The sequence below is a fragment of the Hypanus sabinus genome, chromosome 3 (assembly GCF_030144855.1).
Source record: "Hypanus sabinus isolate sHypSab1 chromosome 3, sHypSab1.hap1, whole genome shotgun sequence".
Classification (NCBI taxonomy): Eukaryota; Metazoa; Chordata; class Chondrichthyes; order Myliobatiformes; family Dasyatidae; genus Hypanus; species Hypanus sabinus.
The window spans coordinates 37854996-37877630 of NC_082708.1; the positions used below are offsets into that span (position 1 = coordinate 37854996).

The 22635-nt window shown below is 38.0% G+C and overlaps 1 protein-coding gene across 3 annotated transcripts in view; it reads right to left on the reverse strand.

The window, feature by feature from the left end:
* LOC132391211 (protein furry homolog) overlaps positions 1-22635 on the reverse strand; it is a 260162-nt gene that overhangs the window by 80282 nt on the left and 157245 nt on the right. For all 3 annotated transcript variants that reach the window (XM_059964113.1, XM_059964112.1, XM_059964114.1), the window contains exons 28-36: positions 20690-20800; positions 18862-19016; positions 14869-14968; positions 13797-13968; positions 11591-11847; positions 7017-7163; positions 3601-3769; positions 3103-3193; positions 1026-1111 (exon numbers count right to left, since the gene is read on the reverse strand). In XM_059964113.1, the coding sequence (XP_059820096.1) occupies positions 1026-1111; positions 3103-3193; positions 3601-3769; positions 7017-7163; positions 11591-11847; positions 13797-13968; positions 14869-14968; positions 18862-19016; positions 20690-20800 (1288 nt within the window). The remainder of the gene's footprint in view (positions 1-1025; positions 1112-3102; positions 3194-3600; positions 3770-7016; positions 7164-11590; positions 11848-13796; positions 13969-14868; positions 14969-18861; positions 19017-20689; positions 20801-22635) is intronic.

Sequence of the window (22635 nt, forward strand, 5' to 3'; positions counted from 1 at the left end):
ACCTGCAGGTTGAGTCAGTGGTGAGGAAGGCAAATGCCATGTTAGCATTCATTTCAAGAGGTCTGAAATACAAGAGCAAGGATGTGATGCTGAGGTGTTAAAAGGCTCTGGTGAGGCCTCACCTTGAATATTAGAAGAGATGTGCTGGTATTGGAGAGGGTCCAGAAGAGATTCACAAAGATGATTCCAGGGATGAAAGGGTTATCATACGAGGAATGTTTGATGGCTCTGGGTCTGTACTTGCTGGAATTCAGAAGGATGGGGGGGGGGGGCGGATCTCATTGAATCCTGTTGAATGTTGAAAGGACTAGACATAGTAGATGTGGGAAGGACGTTTCCCATGATGGGAGGGTCTAGGACAAGAGGACACAGTCTCAGCATAAAGATGCATCCATCCAAAACAGAGATGCAGAGAAATTTCTTTAGGTGGTGAACTTGTGGAATTTGATGCTACATGCAGCTGTGGAGGCCAGGTTGTTGGGTGCATTTAAGGCAGAGATTGATAGGTTCTTGATTGGACATGTCATGAAAGGTTACAGGGAGAAGGTCAGGAAATGGGGTTGAGGAGCAGGAAAAAAAGGATCAACCATGATTGAATGGTGGAGCAGACTTGATGGGCCAAATGGTCTAATTCTGCTCCTCTATCTTATGGTCTTATAATTTATTTTTACAAAATCAACCTACGGAAGTGCATGCTTGATTACTGTATCAAAATCTATAGAATTCCTCAGCCTTTATTAACTCTCTAGTATCACCATGTATCATGGTCTGTCCCAAAATATATTCTTGTGTGTAAATATATAATGCAATAGTCAGGAGGGAGCATTGTCTTAAGATACATAATGATTAGCAAACAATACTTACGTTTGTATTCAACCTTGATGTACAGAACACAGATTGCATTAATTAATTAAATTTGAACATTTACTTTGTACAAAATATTGCAGGAAAAGCAACCCATTTATCTTTCTGTCAATTGTAGACAACAAACTTTTTTAGAAATTAAAATGAAGAATTAAACTTACCTTTCTCATCATCATAGGAGCCACCAGAGCTATTGCTGTACCTTGACTCAAGACGAGAATGTGCTCTTATTACAACATTGCTGAACCTTCAGAAAATGTCAAAATGTTATTAGAAGCACTCTCAGAAGGAAAAGTTATGTTTTATTATATAATAAGAAAATTCCAGTTTTCATTGAATTAAATGAGATGGCATGGTTGCATAGTGGTTAGTATAACACTATTACAGTGACAGTGACTCAATCCAATTCTGCAGCTGTCTATAAGGTATTAGAACATTCTCCCTGTGACTGCGTGGGTTTCCTTGGGGTGCTTTTGTTTACTCCCACATACCAAAAACATATGGGTTAGTAGGTTAATTGGTTACATGAGTGTGATTGGGTGACATGTGCTTTTTGGGCTGCAAGGACCGATTAATGTGCAGTATCTCTAAATAAAGACTGCTTATGATCTTAGTTTGGGAATCTCTGTTTTTTTTTCTGATTCTTCACTCAATCCTGGAACATCTGGACAGCAAAGGTGCAAACATCAGGATGTTCTTTATCAACTACTACTCAGCATTCAATACTATCATACCCTCAGAACTAATCAGTAAGCTTTAGGCCTCAATACCTCCTTGTGCAATTGGATCCTCAATTTCCTCACCTGCAGACTACAGTCAATTTAGGCTGGCAATAACATCTCTTCCACAATCTCCATCAGCACAGGTACACCAGAAGGCTGTGTGCTTAACCCCCTACCCTACTTGCATTAGACCTATGACTATGAGGCCAAGCTGACAACACTACTGTCATTGGATGAATCAAAAGTGGCGATGAATTAGCATATAGGAAGGAAGCTGAAAATCTGGCTGTGTGGTGCTACGACAACAATCTCTCACTCAATGTCAGCAAGATCAAGGAGTTGATTATTGACCTCAGGAGGAGGAAACTGAGGTCCATGAGCCATTTCTCATTGGAGAATCAGAGATGGAGAGAGTCAGCAACTTTAAATTCCTCAGTGTTATCATTTCAGAGGATTTGTCCTGGGCCCAACATATAAATGTAATTACAAAGAAAGCATGTCAGCATCTCTACTTCCTTAGAAGTTTGCAAAGATTTCGTATGACATCTAAATGGCATCTAGATGTGCAGTATCTCTAAATAAATAAGTGGTGGAGAATATATTGACTTGTTGCATCGCAACCTGTTATTGAAACCCCAATGCCTTTGAATGGAAAATCCTACAAAAAGTAGGGGATACAACACAGTCTATCATGGATAAATCCCTCCCCCCTATTGAGCACATCTACACAGAGCAATGGTGCAGGAAAACAGCATCCATCATCAAACCAGGCCATGCTCTCTTCTTGCTGCTGCCATCAGGACCCACACCAGCAGGTTCAGGAACAGTTATTACCCCTCAACCATTAAGCTCTTGAACCTGTGGGGATAACTTCACTCAATCTCACTTGTCCCATTATCAAAATGTTCCCACAACCTATGGACTCACTTTCAAGAACTCTTTATCTCATGTTCTCAATATTTATTGCTTACTTTATTATTATCTCTTTTTTTTCCTTTTGTATTTTCAGTTTGTTGTCTTTTGCACATTGGTTGTTTGTCTATCCTATTGGGTGCGATTTATCATTAATTTTATTATCTTTCTTGGACTTACTAAGTATGCCGACAAGAAATCGAATCTCAGGGTTGTATATAGTGACATATATGTACTGCATTTGATACTATATTTACTTTTAACTTTTTCTTCTTCCGGGGCGGCAACTGATGGTATGATATAGCTAATGTGAAGTTGCCTATTCAGTACAATATATAACATTAGGAACTGAAACTATATTTTATAGAAGTTAACACCAAGAATTCTTTACATCCATGTCACACACCCTTTCCAATTAACACACTGAACAAGCTTCAGCTAGAACCTTAACTCTGGGCATAACATTTAGTTTGTCTATTATATATATTGCAGAGCACATTTCCTGAACATAAAGCTATTCTGGTATATATTCATTAGTTAGATGAATCTTAACAAAGAAACTCTATACTCCAACAATTAGCATTGAGTAAGATATCTTACAAACCTCTCATCGGTTTCTTTCATCACCCGTCCCTCATCTATTTCTGGGAAGCTTTCTTGTCCAGCAACAAGTGTGTTGGTGCTAGATGTGGTTCCTGCAACAAAAAAAAAATCACAACAATAACATACATGTTTAAGAATCTAGCAAGATTACACTGATTCATATTAGATTTGCTGATGGATTTGGTAAAATTTCAGTATTTAAAATAGCACATCTTAAGCAAATATTCAAGACAACATTTCCAAAAATAATGTTGAATTCTAAACATAAATCAGCAACCAAAATGTTTAACTCTTCAGAAGTGGTGAGATGAGAGCAACAGCCACATGGAGCAAATGACAGATTAGGCTTTAAAGTCTCTGGAGTAATGCTTGAACACAAAACCTTCCCATCTGAAGGTCGAAACATTATCTATGAGCAATGTTTGATGTATGACTTCAAATACAGTCAGCCTCTTTCCAAGACATTGAAGTACACAAAAATCTATTTTAAAAAACTCACCTGATGCAGCCGTGGAAGCCTTGTTACTAGCAGCAAAGCGATAGAAGGGTGGATTATCACAGTGCAAGACAACAGGATTCACAGGATCTGTCTGTTGCATCTCAAACAACAATTCATCCATTGTCTGAATAGTGTTGTTACGACACAGGAAGATTACTACTTTCTTTATCTGAAATATAATGGATTCATATTCATTAAAGAAACAATAACTTTTAAGCCTCGTATTACATAGTAAAGTTCTGATTACATTTTTATTGATCTGTAAGGACAGCATGGACACCAACTCAAGGCAGACTTGATGATCAAATCTGAAATGGAGTCACAATTGCCAATGAAAGAGGAAGTATACATTTATGGATGGATGGGTAGGGGTTGGATTGTTGGGGGGGGTGGGAGGATACGTAAGAGGACTGAGTAAGTGGAAAGTATTCAGCAACACACACAAAATGCTGGAGGAACTCAGTAAGTCAAGCAGCATTTGTGGAGGGGAATAAACAGTCGAAGTTTCAGACCATGGCCCTTCATCAGGATTGGAAAGGGAAAGGGGTAAGTCAGAATAAGATAGCGAAAAGGGAAAAATTGCAAGCTGACAGCCGATGGGTGACAGCAGATGAGAGGTAGATTGGAAGGATGAAGTAAAAGGCTGGTAGGGGATGGGTGGAAGAGATAAATGGCAGAAGAAGAAGAAATCACAAACAAGAGAAAATCTGCAGAGCAACACATACAAAATGCTGGGGAACTCAACAGGCCAGGCAGCATCTACGGAAAGGAGTACAGTTGATGTTTTGGGCCAAAACCCTTCAGCAGGAGTGGAGAAAAAAAAGATGAGGAGTTAGAGTAAGAAGGTGAGGGGAGGGGAGGAAGAAACACAAGGTGATAGGTGAAATCAGTGGGGGGCGGGGAAGGATGAAGTAAAGAGCTAGGAAGTGGATTGGTGAAAGAGATACAGGGCTGTAGAAGGGGGAATCTTCTAGGAGAGGACCAAAGGCCATGGAGGAAAGGAGGAGGAGCACCAGAGGGAGGTGGTGAGCAGGTAAGGAGATAGGGTAAGAGAGGAAAAATGGGAATGGGGAATGGTGAAGGAGGGTGTGTGGGCATTACTGCAAGTTCAAGAAATTGATGCTCATGCCATCAGGTTGGAGGCTATCCAGTTGGAATATAAGATGTTATAAGATGTTCCTCTAATCTGAGTGTGACCTCACCACAACAGTAAAAGAGGCCATGGACTGACATGTCTGACTGGGAATGGGAAGTGGAATTAAAATGGGTGGCCACTGGGAGATCCCACTTCTCCCAGTCCTTGTCAGGTCTCACTGATATACAAGAGGCCACACTGGGAACATTGGATACAGTACATTGGATACCATTGGATACAGACTCACAGGTGAAGTGTCACCTCACCTGGAAGGACTGTTAGGAGCCCTGAATACACATGACTGAGGAGGTGAAGGGCAGGTCAAGATTCCACAGCTGAGTGGGGTAGGACGAGTGGACGAAGAAGTCTTTGGAGATGGCAGAAGTAGCGAGAAATGATGTGCTGAATATGGCGGCTCATGGACTGGTAGGTAAGGACAAGGGGAACTACCTCCCTGTTGTGATGGGACAAATGCAGGAAATGGAGGAGATGGGGTGGGGTAAGAGCAGAATCAATGGTGGTGGAAAGGAATCCCCAATTCTTTGAAAACAAGAGGATACTTAGATGTTCTAGAATGTAAAGCCTCAACTGAGAACAGATGTGGTGGAGACAGATGAAATGAAAGAGGCAAAAGCATTTTATTCCCATCCCATCTCACCACCCGTCATATAAAACAGTGATAAAAAAAACTGGATTCTGATTCAGAAATGAAGTACAAGAGACTACAGAACCAGTCTTCAGAAAATAAAACCTGTTCATAATTTAACTTCAACTGATACTAAGACTGTGGAAAACAGCCATTGGGTGTAGGACATTCTGATTCTGTACCCCGAATCTATGCAGAAGACAATGATGAATGTTTATGTTAATTGGTGGTAATTGGAAACTTCAGGAGGAAAAACCTTCAGGAAAGGCATCTTCTGCATTAGCACATTGTTAAAGGTGAATGCCTATCACTTAATGCACAGTTTAGGACATTACTGCTTTTTCACTTAATATTCTCCCTAGCTGTATATGCAAGGAGCCATTCATCAACACTATAACAAAAGAGGTATATTTAGGTGTCTTGATTTTGTGCTTAAAAGTTCTTGAACTGGCTATTAGTAATTGAATATTTAAGCTGGTTTGGCTAGTTGGATGTGCTACTATCGAAAATGTGCAAATCTGCAAAGCTATCTATTTGTCTTTAAAATGTTAAAGTTAACTTGTTGTTTATAACCACTGAAACTGTAGTTAATTGTTTCCCATTATCTTTGTGTTTTTAAAAGTATATAACATTGTGTCAGGAGATTCTTGGAAAGATCCGTTCTGTTCAATAAAGAGTTTTATATTTCCCAGTTACTACACTTTTGTGTGGCGTAGTTTACTCTGTCACAACAGGAGGTACCTAGTTGCCACTTGTAGAGACACCAGCTAAAAATCCAAACCCAAGGCTTAGCTCACTCTCAGTAGCATCACGAATCAACATTTATACATATGTCAGCCTTAGGAAACAATCTAAGCGAATAGTTCTATGGACTGTGGACCAGGAGATCTTAATATGTCCTCAGAAGGATACTCTGACATAAACACTGAGGATCACATTTGGCCAAGAAATTCAGTAGACGCCAAGTCTCCATTTCTGACACTTGATATGTCTGGCAAACCTGACATAATAGTTCAAGCTTATTGAAAGTCTGTGTTGGGTTTCACCAATGTACTACTTCAATGGTGATTGAAAGAAAACCCCGTTCTTTGAAAAAAAGAATATATCTCAGATGTTCTAGAATGGAAAATCTTATTGTGAGAACAGATGTGGCAAGGGTAGAAGAACTAAGAAAAGGTAATATGCTATTTTTTCAAGTGACAGGGTGGAAGAGGTATAGTCAAGATAACTGTGAGAGTCAGTAGGTTTGTAAAACATGATAGCCTGTTTCCAGAGATGGAGAGAGAGGGGTGTCGGAGATGGACCTAGTAAATTCAATAGCAGGGTGTAAACTGGAGGCAAAGTTGATGGAATTGAGAAGCTCAGAAGGTGTGCAGGAAGCAGCACAAATGTAGCTGTCAATGAAGCACAGAAAGAGCCGATGAAAAGGTCTGGGAAGTGTAGAGGGTGGAGGGGTCAGAGGAAAGAGGAGGGCTGGGGTATTCAGTGGAAATTAGGTGAAAGGGTAGGCTCAGAGAATGTCCAAAATCCAAAATTAATGTATTATTGTTGATAAAGATATTATTTGCTATTCAGCAATTAAATAGAATGCCTAATTGTTTAGGTAGATATATCTTGCTGGTTATAGCTACTCACATACAGGAGAAGAGGTGTGTCACTGCTAACTCCACAAAGACTGATCAAAAATTGCAGGGCAATCCTGAGATTATTGCTCCATTTTTCGTTGTCTACTAGTGCATTCCAGGCATTTTCCATCTCCGATCCAGGAACCTCATCTCCATACTTAAAAATGAAACAAATAAAAAGATAAGTTTGTTTTAAGTCTCAGAAGCTATTTGTGAGGAAACTGCTGAAGGTCATCAAATGACATTTAATTTTTTTTCCTCCCAATTTGATTACCATAACTGTTCATAACGATGTAACACCTTGCAAAATTAACTTTTCCGTTCTGAAAGAGATGAAAGAGACTTAAGAAACGTAGACAGATAAAACACAATTTCTGATGCATATGTACCAAAGTTACAGTAGTAGAGTAGAGGTGTTGCAAAAGTTCTCATAAAAAAACTCAATGAGAGGAAATGATTATAGAGATTTTGAATATTCTTATTTAATTTAAAGCAATAACAGAAAACTGTGGAAATACTTAGCATCTTAAGTTTTTTTGATTCAATCTTCATCTTTTGTAAAGTAAAACTGAACAATGTGTAAAATGGACAACTTACAAAAACCTGCCAGTTTTCTATCAGATAAGTTAGATCATAATGTCCCGAGGCACCTGGTAGAAGTTTTCAAAATCATGAATGGTTTTAAAGAAAGAAATAACAACAAAATTGATGCACCATCAATAACTCTCAGAGATGTGAGGTGAGAGATAGGCTTTTATTAGCTGGAAGAAAGCACTGTCAGCAGCAAGAGACCATCACACAACATCCTGGAGACTGAGGGAGGAGCAGTGCCTCCAATCACCTTTATACAGGGGTCTGTGGGAGGAGCCACAGCAGCAGTCAGCAGGGGGGCATGTTCAGACAGGTATATGTAGTTCACCACAAAAATGCAGGATTACTACTAAAAATCATAAAAAATTTCAAAGTTAGGATCCTACATGGGACAACACCAATAACAACCAATACAATAGCAACCAACAAGTTGCAAGATAATAATGCAAACAGCCATGAGCAATCAACGAATAACAGAACAGTCACTTGCAGAACTGTCAATTTATGAACAGATTCAATAATTATCAACAGAAGAAGGATAGCAGGAAAGGCCAATTAATGGATATTGTACAGAGACAGTTAGGGCAAAATTTTGTTGAGAAACTGGATAGTTACAGGAAAGAAGCTTCAGAACAGACATGTCGTCCTGGTGAGGTGATGGACTTGTATCATCTCCCTGATGGCAATTTGATGAACAGGTGACTGTTAGGGTGGGTGGAGTCAGTAGTAATTTTTTTCAGCTCTTTTCTTCACTTTGGTGATGAACAGGTCCTTCAATGTCAGTAGCTGACCGCCAATGATCTTTTCCACTGCATTAACCACTTACTGCAAACCGGACTTGGAGAAGGTGGTGATGGGAAAATCGAGCAGTGATAGAGGTGGTCATTGGCAAAGTCAGCATACATTGCCCATTCTAGGGAAGGTGGGGGTGGATAGACAGTTTTAGAATTGAGACAAAGAGATGATGACGGAATGCAAAGTTAGAACAGCATATACGTTAGAGAAAATCCTTTAGATGGTGATGTTCCCATGTTGCTCTTGTCCATTCTGGTGATGAAGATGACAGGTTTGAAATGTGCTACCAGAGTGGCCTGTGTAAGTATGGGCTGTAGATGATATACATGGAATCTTAAATGTAACAAACTGCTTTTTCCTGGATAGTGTTGACCTTATTGAGATTACTGGATCATATACACACGTAGAGAACATTCCATCTTGCTGTTGACGTTACTTATTAATAGTGGAAAAGATATGGGTTGTCAAGAGGTTTCCCTGTAGATATCCAGTCTCTGAGATCCTCATGCATTCATAGGACTTATGTTGCAATTCCAGTTGAATTTCTGGTGTATTGTGACTCATAGCACATTAGTAATAATTCCACTGCATATGAATTAATGAAAAATGAATGAAATATGTACATATGAATGCCAAGGGTAGGTACCTTGATTCTACTTTTTTTCATGGTCTGAATGTCATTAACCACGTCAGACTGTGCCTGAATATTATTCAAATGTTTCTGCATTTAGGGATAGACTACCTCACTTTGTGAAGAGTTGCAAATAGAATTGAAAGTGTGGAAACATTAGCAGCCATTTCTATTTCAAACTTTATGGTGAAATCCTGGGATTGGAAATTGACTCCTAGAAACCACATCTTCTGTTATACAAAATATGCCTCCCAGCTATTGAGAGTATTCCTCTTGATGTTCATTGACTTCATGGCTCCTTGAAATCATGCTCAATTGAATGACAAGGCCAGCCACTTCACTGTAACTTCACATCTCATTTTCTGGATCAAGACTTTAGTGAGGCCTGGAACTGAGCAATCCCATCAATACCTGCTGTTAATGTCAGTGTATATCAAACACATATAGAACACACAATTGCAGTCTCAGCAACATCTGCCATCACTTTGGTGATGACCAGCTATAAACTAATTGGATAGTAATTAGCCAGAATGAATTAATTCTGCTTTTTGTGGACAGAATAGATTCAAGTTTGTTCATTGTCATATACACAGAGTGCAATGAAACTTCTTGCTCATGCAAAGTAAACAGTATATACAATAGTAACAATTATAACAATAAATACAGCAACAGAAATAAAACAACTGACTGGTGCAAAGTATGGCTTTGTAAATGTTTAAGAACACTGCAGCATCACTGGAAGGGAATGTAAACGAGGTGTCTGGGGCATTTGGTGGGTTAGTGGCAGAGAAAACAGAGGAGTAGGTGTTGTATTTTTGATAAACAGGTATGTCACAGCAGTAGAGATGAAATTACCGAAGGACCAACAAGTAAGATTTTACAGATATAATTGTGAAATAAGAACAGGATGATCACATTGTTAGGATTGCACTGTTGGCCCCCCAAATAATCAATGTGAATTACAAGAACAAATATGCAAGGAGATTATGCATAATTAGAATAAGAGGGTTGTCATAGTAGACTATTTTAACTTTACTAGTATGGACTGGAATTGCCATACTATGAAGTATTTAGATGGAGTGGAATTTGTTATATGCATTTCAGACAGTTTCTTTGGGCAATATACAGTGGGCCCTACCAGAGAGAGGACAAAGCTCAACCCACTCTTAAGAAGAAGGCAGGGCAAGTTGACAGTGTGGGAGCACTTTGGGACCAGTTCTATTAGTTTTCAAATATTTATGGAAAGGGACAGAACTGATCCACAGGTTCATATTGCAAATTGGAGCAAACAAACTTGTAAATTAGTTTATTATTGTCAACTTTTGCACAGATATTCCTGTACCTAGCATCACTTTATAGATAAAAATAATCAATGTATATATGATATCCTTTGTATTTATATTTACTGTGTTTTTCAACCATTGTGTTCTTTACTTTATTGTGTTCATTTGTGCGTTGCATCTGATCTGAAGTAACAATTATTTTGTTCTCCTTTACACTGTGTACTGGAAATGACATTAAACAATCTTTTAATCAGCCTTAACCGACAGTCAGAAATGGAGACATACATGGCTGGTTAATGATATACTGTATTATAGGCTCATAACAACATCAGACAAAAGGAGTAAGTTGTCCAGGAGTGATGCATCATGAATTATGAATTGATTTGAAGAACAGTGGCAATTAAAAGTTAATTATCTGTGAGGTCATCAGAGAGATATCCAAATCATGGACAACTGCATTGGTAAAGGTGTTATTGAAATATCCTAATTATCTATTATCAAAATCTGAGTAAGTCATATACACTGGGTGTGTTATCAAGCAAAGTTTAAATTGGGACAATACAGCAGCCTTATTGTGCTTGCTGCAGTAGGAATGCTAAATAGCTTAATTAATGAATACAGAATTAACAAACTTATTCTCACAGCAAATTGAACACTTGACAATGGCTTGCCTCATAAGTATAAGTCTATTACACTATTGAAGGAATTGTAATAGTATTGGAAACTGCTTAGGTTAAACAATACTTACTTTTCTTAAAAAAGATTAACGGGGATTCAGCAATCTGCTTTTTAACAAACATCTGTCTGAGTATAGGGTGTGCTTTAAGTTTTGTGAAAAAAAATCAATTTATTACAACATCTGCACCATGAATAGACTTGATGCTAATCTCAATCAAAGTATATCAATATAATATTTCAGATTATATAGGCCAGAATATACAACAGAAGTTCAAGCTGCATTATAAATACTCTAATATTTTAAACTTGCAGAGGACTTTCAATTGTCTCAGGGTAAATTGACACTGATCAACTAAAAAATGGTCAACTAATGGAACCTATTTGTTATTATTTATTTTTGTAAGCTTGAGTAATAATATCTAGAATGCAACATTTTTATATCATCATAATATATTGAAAATTTACTCCTCACCCTGCTTTATTTAAGGAAAAAGAAAACATGCCAAATTTTACTGGTAATTATCATCATAATGAAAATCGCTGCAAAAGTACACAGGAAATGAGATTAAATTCATGACATTTGTAGGAGGGAATATTAAAAATTACCTTGGCAGTCATATACATGAGATTATTTAAAACCAGAGAAGTGGCTTGTGGTGAACCCCAGCCATTTCCTTTCAGTCCATACTCTTCAATCATTTGCTCCTCCTTACAGTTGGCTTCTTCGTCAGGAGTTTGTGGGTTTGATGTTATAGGAAGAAGTCCACCATCCACAAGCTCAATATTGCGAAGCCACGGCAAAAGATATGTAAGCATTATTTGGCGTCCATTTGGATGGGTAGTTGGAAATCTTTGGCTAATCTCTGCCCAAAGAGATGTAAACAAACATTGTGATTCCTCGGTATTTGTAAAAAAGTATACCAATAGTACCAAAATTCCCATCAGTGTAAAATGGCTTGAAAATGGGTAATATAAATTCATATTGGCATAAATGGCAAATTCATGGCAGATGCAATTTAATGTGGATAAATATGAGGTTATCCACTTTGGTTGCAAGAACAAGAAAACAGATTATTATCTGAATGGTGGCTGATTAGGAAAAGGAGAGGTGCAATGAGACCTGGGTGTCATTGTACACCAGTCATTGAAGGTGGGCATGCAGGTACAGCAGGTGGTGAAAAAGGCAAATGGTATGTTGGCATTCATAGCAAAAGGATTTGAGTACAGGAGCAGGGAGGTTCTACTGCAGTTGTAGAAGGCCTTGGTGAGACTGCACCTAGAGTATTGTGTGCAGTTTTGGTCCCCTAATCTGAGGAAAGACATTCTTGCCAAAGAGGGTGTACAAAGAAGGTTCACCAGATTGATTCCTGGGATGGCAGGACTTTCATATGAAGAAAGACTGGATTGACTAGGCTTATACTCACTGGAATTTAGAAGATTGAGGGAGGATCTCATTGAAATGTATAAAATTCTAAAGGGATTGGACAGGCTAGATGCAGGAAGATTGTTTCCAATGTTGGGGAAGTCCACAACAAGGGGTCACAGTTTAAGGATAAAGGGGAAGCCTTTTAGGACCGAGATGAGGAAAAATTTCTTCACAGAGAGTGGTGAATCTGTGGAATTCTCTGCCACAGGAAACAGTTGAGGCCAGTTCATTGGTTATATTTAAGAGGAAGTTAGATATGGCCTTTGTGGCTAAAGGGATCGGGGGTATAGAGAAAAAGCAGGTACAGGGTTCTGAGTTGGATGATCAGCCATGATCACACTGAATGGCGGTGCAGGCTCAAAGGGCTGAGTGGCTTACTCCTGCACCTATTTTCTATGTTTCTATGTTTCTATAAACACACAAATTCCTAATAATTTAAAAAAAAATTACATCACAATTTTTTTTACAATAAACCTCAGGTACTTTCAGGTTAATGTCTGTAAGAAAGTCCAAATATATTAACAAGAAATATTAAATGTAATTAACGTGTACTCAAGTTGTTGAAAGAGAACAATTTTTAAATAATGATAGTGTTTTGCTGGCATCTAGATTAGAGTAGTAAAGCTTAAAAATAGGAAACCATATTTGTAAGAACTACTGTGATGAGTATTTTCTGGTGCTATAATTTTTTTTAGAAATTACTTAAATGCTTGGCTTTAGATAGTTTTGAAAGACCTTCCAATTGTGGAATTGGCTGCTAACAGAAGCTATTGGAGATCTTGTCATTTATGGAAATGTATACTGAACCCTACTTATCTTTATAACCCTATTTCCCTTTATATTTGTGAACCTCTTGTGTTTCTGTAGCCATCATTTTCTCATTCTTAACAGGAAGTTAATGTGGAATGGTATTAAAATGTGACACCAAATATCAATCAGACATGCATGGATCAGAAGATTACACAATATGTGAAGAGGCTGAAAGCAAAACACTCAAATGCTTTAAATTTGGAAAAATAAAAATGATAGAATTACATAGCAGGCCATGCAGTGTCCATGGAGAAGGAAATGGAGCCAACATTCCAGGATGAAAACCCCTCAACAAAAAAGTTCATTAATTTGAAACACCAACCTTGTCCTCACTCCCAAAGATGCTGGCTGAGCTTCTAAATGCCCCTAGCATTCTTTGTTTTTACACAAGAACTGGCCAGTTCAGGTACCAAATGATTTTTATACATCTACAGAGTTTTGTACTTCAAGTAACAAGCTATTCTTTTTCCTGTGCGCTCATTCTAAAATAAAATTTAAAAAAACAATCCCTGCTAAGAGAATAAATGTCTGCTAAGAGAATTACTATAATCACATATTTAATATGTAAGAAAATACCTGAAAACATAGGAAGAGTGAGCTCGGGATACATTCTTGCCAATTCATTTGACAGCTGGGACAATGACACAGAATAAAGATGAGGTAATGGTCCATGTGTTCCAAACAGAATACTATCAGGTTTCTGCTCAGCTACTTTTTTAGAGTACAGGAATAGTTTTGCTTCCAGAATCTGAAAACAATAGATTGAAAAGTCAAACATTACTATAAAATTTAACTGAATGTCAAAGAACAATAAACACAGTATTTGTTAGAATCCAAATTTCATGTTAGAATACATATTGCTTTTATTAATCATGGACCAAAACAGGTTGATCTGCAACATTACGATCAGACTCGACATCTTACATGATAGCACTTAAGCCAATGAAGAATGAAAGTGAGCATGAACAAAAGTGCAACGCTTAAACAGAAACTGGCCTGGCCCATTAAATTGAGTTACTGTTGTGGCAGGGAATCATATACACCAAACCAATGCAAATTTAAAGCCAAAATTTGTAGGGAATGCAACAAATAGGACAATACAAAGAGCATGTCAGGCAGACAAAAATAAATGGACAGCACAGTTAAGAGATAAAGATGAAAAGTTAAGTTACAGTTCCAAATAGCGCACTAATCTGTCTGCTGCTGATGAAAATTCTGGTCATGATCATGAGTGTTGCAGGAAGGGGAAGCCTTGAGGTTTACAATGTGAAAACTAACATGAGACAAGCATTATGACTTACACTAGAAGTGAATGGCAAATTAATTAAAATGAATTGGACACTGGCTCAGCTGTTTCAGTCATTCCACAAACTTTAAAAAGCATGTAACAAAACTAAAGTTTGTGATATAGTCACATGACAAATACTGCAGTCTAAAAATAGAATCAAGGAAACAGCAAGGTAAGTTAACCTGAAGTAAGAAAAACTTCCAAGCAATGTAAAAATCTAAACGATCATTATAAATAAATTAGGAAATGATCAATTGACCAATTGTGTACAAAAGGACCATGGTGAACTCCTTAACAGATAATGAATAACTTGGTTCAATAAAAATATTCAAATCTCTGCTACAGTTCAAACTTTCATACCTGTAGGAGCTGCATTGAGATTTCATAAATATCCCTGTCCGTATCAGAAGCTTTAAAAAGCACCAGATTGAGCAGTGTTACTATATCACATGGGTAGTTCCTGTGAAGGGAAATTAAAATACTTCACAACTTATTCTATGGACGTGAGCTTACAGTTAGACAGAGCCTCAATCACACCAACTTAATAAATAAAACTATCATTTTCTTTTCGTACTGAACAACTCTGATAATTGTCAATTGTAACTGAGCTGCATCTCAGCCTTTTGAACCACTATCATCAGGCAGAAGGTACCGTAGCATTAGGACAAGGACTGTTAAGATGGAAAGGTTTCTTTCCCCAGGCTTTGAGACAACTGAACTCCCTGCCGCCACCTAGGTCTCATCACATACGAAGCACCAGTTGCATCATACTGTTTACTTTTTAAAAACTTGTGTTGTAAATACACCTTATGCTAAATGTCAATCTTCTGAAATATATTTTATTATTTGTTAATTTATTTGTGGTAATACTACTTAATGTGTTGTGTATGAGTTATATGTACTGTGTTCTGCACCTTGTTCTGGAGGAATATTGTATCATTTGGAAGTATACATGTAAACAGTTGAACCACAATAAACTTGAACTTGATTGGGCAATATTAATTGCATGAACTTAAGACTAAAATCCTTTTTCCCACCTCTAAAATATATTCTTAATGTCACCATACATAATTATTACATCAATTAATTATTAAAAATGAAGGCAGACTGGGAATAGTTTTGACAGACTACTATATTGGCTCAGACACCAGTTAAACCTTAGTTTCACTTATACTAAACTTACAGCTCGGGCTCCCTCACCTCAGACTTAAAGAAAGAGCATTATTATTGCATAGACAGGTTAGAGTATAGACAGAGTAAAAGGCAAGATTAATAAGGAAAGAAAATTAAAAATATGAGCTAAAGCTAACTAGAAATGTGAGAGTTGATTGTAAACGTTTCCAAGTATTCAAGAAAGAGAACCATTAACAAAGTGAGTTTTGGTCTTATAGAAAATGATTCTGGCATGTTAGTAATGGAAAATAAGCTGATAGCAGCTGACTTAAACAAATATCTGCATTATAGAGGACACAAAGCAGAAAGTTAAATAGATAAGCATAGATAGACGTGGTCCTAATATGGGCAAATGCGATTAGTGGAGATTAACAAAAAATCAGATTAAATTGGAAGAGCATGTTTCTGTGCTGCAGAACTTTACAGCTCAAAGAAACATCCCTGAATTAACTCAAAATGAGGAATTTTAAGGGAGGAGGATACTTGGGAAAATTACCAGGCAAGTAGTATTGATCAGTTAATTGGAACTGCAACTTGACTAAACTGATTCTAAGGTCAAAAGAAATGTCCAGTGAGACAGTAATTCCCTAGATTTGGTGAAAATTCAATATTAGATTAGCAAATGTTGAAATAAACTATTTAAAATAGAAAGGAAATAGAAAGCAGGAAACTACAAGACTTTACATATATAATAGGTTAAATGTCAGAAGCTATTATTAAATATGTAAAAGAGTGTTTAGAAAAATTTTAATGTCACCAGGCAAAGTCAGTGGGCTAGGCAACATCTATGGAGGAAAGTAGCCAGTCGATATTTTGAGTCGAGATCCATCATTTGGTCCAAATGACAGATCTTCGCCCAAAACAATGATCATCGAGTTTCCTCCATTGATGCTGCCTGGTCCACTTAATTCTTCCAGAAATATTGTCTGTTGTTTCAGGTTCCAACCTCTACAATCTTTGTTGTCTCCAAAGTCAGCGTGATTTTGTGAGAGGAAAAATATACTTGACCAATTTATTAAAATACTTTGAAGAATGAGATGTGCTGTATATACCGGGACTGCTAGTGAATGCACTATGAGTTCCAAAAACCATTCATTAACGTTCTGTATTAAACATTTTTGCTGAAAAGAAAAGCTTTTGATGTAGCAAATAACATGCTAGTATGGAAAGAGTCACACAAATAGGAACTCAATGGATCAGGCAGCGGCTATGGGGTGGGGAAGGACAGTCGATATTTTAGGCTGACCCATATGCCTGACCTGCTGTGTTCCTCCACCATACTGTGTGTTGCTCTAGGTTCTTGCATCTGCAATCACTTGAATCACTAGTATGGCTGAAGATTAGCTGATGATCAGGAAACAGAGAGCAAGCATTAATGTGTCTTCTTCCAGTTGGCAAAATGTAACAAACGTTGTGTTACTGTTGGTAATGAACACTCAATAAAGGGACTAAAGGTGTGTCTATAAAATCTGCTGACAGCTGAAAGTTAGGTAGAAACTACAAGACTAAAAGGTGGCATGTTAGTGTACCAGTTAGCATCAGTGATCACCATTTGGAGTTCAATTCGCACTGCAGCCTGTAAGGAGTTTTTAGTTCCTCCCACATTCCAAAAATGTACAGTTAGGATTAGTGAATTGTGGGCATACCATATTGGCGTCGGAAGTCCAGCACAATCCTCGCTGTTCTGATTTGATGCAAATGATGCAGTTATGTTTGAACATGTGACAAGTAAAGTTATGACACTCATCTTTAAAAAGACATTTGGAGACAACAAAGGGATAGTGTGTAAATGAGTTGGCAAGGACCTGGCAAATGGACTATGATGTGTGAGGAGGAGATTTCAAAGAAAACATTCGTGATTCCACAGATATTGGAACCAAGAGCAACATATAAAATGCTACAGGAACTCATCAGATCAAGCAGCATCTATGGAGGGGAATAAACAATCGCCGTTTCAGGCTGAGACCCTTTATCTCGCAATGCAGGTAGGTGTCAGGTGATGCATTTTACAGAGTCACACCAGTGTAAGACATACTTTATGCTGTAAATGTTAAGGCACTAGAGAATGTAATAAAACAGAGGGATCACGAAGGACAAGTGAATAGTTCATTGAAAGTGGCATCACACATTGACGAGGTGGTGAAAAATGCGTTTAGCACATAGGCCTTCATCAGTCATGGAGTATAGGAGTTGGGACATTATATTGCAGTTGTATAAATCATTGAACAGGCCACATTGGAGTACGGTGTACAGTTTTGATCACTGTGTTACAGGAAAAGTGTGGTTAAACTGAAGATAACGCAGAAAAGATTTACAGTGATGTTGACAGGACTAGAGAGTAGGAGTTATAGGGACAGGTTGGCCAGACTAAGTCTTTATTCCTTGGAATGTAGGACAGGTTGGGGGAGGGGCAGCATTTTAAAAGTGTTTAGAATTATTAGATAAAGTAGATGGTAACAATCTATTCGTCATGATAGTGGAGTTCAAAATTAGGAGGCAAAGATTTAGGGCGAGAGGAAGCTTTTACACTTATTTTGAGTGTTATTTAGGGAAGTTGTCAGTTTGTTATTATTTATTGGGAAACTGAATGCAAAAATACTAAGTTATTGTCACACCTGGAGCAGTTTTAAACTATTTATTTAAGGCAGGATGTAAATGTAGAACAACATAGAACAACACATGATGAGGCCATTCAGCCCACAATGTTTGTGCCCACAATTATGTCAATCTAATTCATCTCACAAGATCTATATCATTCTATTCCCTTCATTTTCCTCTGTCTATCTTTTTCCTAAAGACTGCTATCCTATCTGCTTTTAGTGTTGGACACACATCATGGAACAGAACAGTATAGCACAGGTACTATACATAGGCTGTTCAGTACATGGTATTTGTGCTGGCCATGCCAATGTTAACTAATCCCACCTGCCTACACATTGTCTTTATCCCTTTATTCGTGTTTGTGTGTCTGTCTAAATGCCTCTTAAATGTTATTACCCATCAGAGAGGAATTACTGAACTCATATCCTGAAAGTAGAAGTTGTTTTATAAGTAAGTTGGTTTTGGCTTGACTTGTGCTTAGAGCATTGAGAGAGGTCTTGATAGAAATGAGGAATCATAAACATCAAATCCAATCGTATTTGTAATATATATGCAGAATAAAGCCTAAAACCTGATTACCTGCTTCCACATACAGTAGCAATTGCTTTGAAGCACCCTGAAGCCAGTTGGTGAGATCCTGTATAGCAGCGATCTACAGCCCAATTAAAAAGATTTACTTGATCTGGATTTAGTTCTAGCAATAATATCACAACTTCACATCCAAGCTGATGGACCTGAAAGAAATATAAATACTCCTTACTAACGGCAAGTTCTGCTGTTACTCTATACATGCTACGAGTATTCACATCAAATTCCTTTATACACTCTTCTGACCAGTCAAACATTAAGATGTTTGATTATTTTTAATATTAGAAATGTACAGCATAGGAATGGGCTCACAATGTTTGCATCAAACACAATGACAAACTACACCAATTTTTTTTCTGCCTGTACATGACCCATTTCGCTCCATACCATATATATTCATGATTCTACAACCCCTTAAACGTCACCACCATATCTGTTTCTACCATTCCCCAGGGAGCACGATTTAGGCACCTATCACTCAATGAGTAAAATACTTGCCCCACACATCTTGTTTGAATATTTACCCCTTATCTTAAATGGATGTCCTCTAGTACCTGACAGTTCTACCCTGGGAAAAAGATTCTAACTGCCTTTCTATGCCTTTATAATTTTATGAACTCCAGAGGAAACAATCCAAGTTTATTTAACCTCTCCTTATAGATAACACCCTCAAAGTTATGCAGCATCCTGGTAAGCCATTTTCATAACCTCTCCATCCTCCCGTATTCTGCCAGCTGGTGGTATTGTGGCATTTGCACCAGACTTTGAGATGAGTGGTCCTGGGCTCAGATCCGGCTGGCTCCTTGTACACTTTCCATCCATGCCGGGTTGAGCAGCCTCAGTCATGTAAAAAACAAAGGTGCTAAAGAAATGATAAGGTTGCCGCCTGATGCACAACAAGGAGCAGAAAGGAACAACAACATTCTTTCTGTAATTGGGCAACCAGAAATGAACACAACTAATGAAAAGAATGGTGCACATATCTTGTGCATCTGCAACTAAAAACTGGGATTTATTAAAAATGTTGAATATATTAAATAGGAAAATCAAAAAATATTTCCATTCTTACAGTATCTGCACTTAATGTTTAATTAAATTAGTCTTGAATACAGAGATATAAATAGTGGAAAAATCCAAATGTTTGGAACACTGGTTAACTAAAATAAATTAAAAAGCTTTCTTTTGACACAAGCTGAACAGCACAGCACTACAGTTTCATATGTTATCTCATCTAAATTCTACAGAAGTGAGAAAGCTGGGTATTTACTAGATAGAATGCAGGTCTGGCTCCTGCAGCTAGACAATTAGTCATGCATGGATGGCTCTCTGAAGCTTGCTTCTGAGACACTTAAAAGGGCCCTCCTGAGGAAGTCCCAGGTTAGTGCCAGGAACATGACTCTGCTGGATTCCCTTTACTAATTTAAATACCTAGCCATTATGCAGCCCTATCCCAATCTACAGGAGCACTCTCATTCAACCCACCCCAAAACCCTTGCCTATACCTCATTACCACAGGTCAGCCAGGGGACCAGACATGATGCCCCAGTCGGCCCACATGTTCCTGCCGCTACCAACAATTCCCAGTTTCATCCTCTGACTCAACTATTCCCCAATCATATCCCATAACAACTTATCCAACCCTTGATTAGCAACCATTCTCATAACCCGATTAACCTCACGCCTCGCCTTTTGCAACACAGTTGCTTCATTCCCGATTAACAATCAAACTCTGATTCCAGCATCCAATCCTTATCCAAGCCCTCTTATTTACAACCCTTTCCTCATCATCACCCCATTCTGGTGCTGATAATTTCCTTACCCGTAGATCATGGCATGCCAAAATATTATCCAACCACTTATAAAGGTAACCATCCGGAGAGAGACCTACATTATCAAATACGGGGCCACAACATAGCACAGCTGACATTGCCTAAGAGGAGGGGAAAAAACAGAACAAGCATTTTAATATACAACAAATCCAGCAAAAAATTAAAACAGTTCAGGTTTTATTTAGATATTTCAATAACATCATTCTCTCCTTCACAAGAGTGACAGAATTCCAAGAGGAATTGGCATACTTAATTAGACATCCCATCGAAATCCCCAGGAAATATAGACTGGAGAATGTTTACTTCATTGCCACCAAAATGGTACCAGAATTTAATGAGTTAAATCACCAGCATCCTGAGCTCCTACCTTGGCACACCTGAGTGCCCTGAGCACAGATCTCAAAGGTCCAAAGTTTCCCTTTTCTGCACAGGTCAATCAGCTCTTTATAGCAATGAGTCTCAGTACCTTGTGATTGGAATTGAGCCAATGGTAGGGAAGAAAAGCCTTACAGAAAATTATATATGCAGCATCTGCTCAGACAGCATGATGAATTCTCCCTGCAGTTATCACTACTCAGGGTGTTCTTAAGCTACACTCGTTAGCAGATGGTGCAAGATCATTTTCAATCTCCACTACCTTAGAATAACTTGCACTACTGAAAGCTAACCTAATGCTTTCCAATAGAATGCACATTGTGGCTGGAGCAGGTATTGAAAATTGATCTACAAATGAATCCAAGAGAACACACCCTCAAACTGAACACCTTAATAAAAATATAGAAAGCAGCTTCCTAGGATGTAACCTCCAGAAGCCAATAGGAACAGGAACTCAGAAAATAGTTGTAAGGATTTGAGGTCAGTATTGAAAGAAGACTCACATTAGTAGTTGTGTTCACTTCACCTTACCCATACAAGTATAATAATGTTGCAAGCCTGCACCCATATTTTACACTTACTCCCAAATATTTAATCAAGAAAATCACATCACCCAAAAATATTAGGTAATACTCACCTTCACCCTTACAGATGAAGCAGTACATGACTGGAGGTGGAGGGCTGAAAAATTCATCTGCTTATCCTAATCCTAATGGAGGAGTTAGTGCTAATTTTTGTGGAAAGGGCCATTAGCAGGGTTAACATAATTCAAATGATGGTATCCTCACACTTAACCATGCTTTCCACATCCCACTTCCTCCTCATCCATACGTAGATTTTAATTTTCTTTATTCGCACTGACAGTAACCCAACCTTCATTCATTCCCCATTTTAGATAACCAAGAACTTATACCTGCTTTGGCAGTGAACAGAAAAGAACACCATCATCTGAAATCTGGAGTTCAGTATCTTTCACAACATTTAATAAGTATTTCGATGAGCACTTGAAATGACATGGCAGAGGCGGCTTTTAGCTGACTGCTGGAAAATGGAATTTGCATGGATAAGTACCTGATGACTGGCACAGAGATGCTGGGCTGTAGGGCCTGTTTCTGTGCTTTAAGACTCCAGTGAGTTCACACTTGCAACCGCCAGGTCATAATCGTCACTGGCTATAATTTAAGCATATTTAAATGTATCATCTATTTGTGAGACATTAAACAGAAGTATGCTATAGCTAGGGGAGGAAAATTCAGTGTAAGTATAGGGACACAGATAAAAGTTTCACACTAGTTCTACTCTAGACAACTCAAAAGAAGAATTCAATTGGCCAGCCTAAAGAAAATTGCTATTAATGTCTATACCTAAGCAGATCGCACAGTCAGACACAAAGATTGTCTTCACTGACAGAAGCATGAAAGAAATCAGTGCAACTTGGCACCAGGATTTCCACAATCTTGTAATTCAGTTTTTATGGTCCAGGACTTGTGGTCAACTCCATTGATTCACTTGTAGAACCAATCATGAAATCACAGCTGATGGTTAATGTTTCAACTCCCAT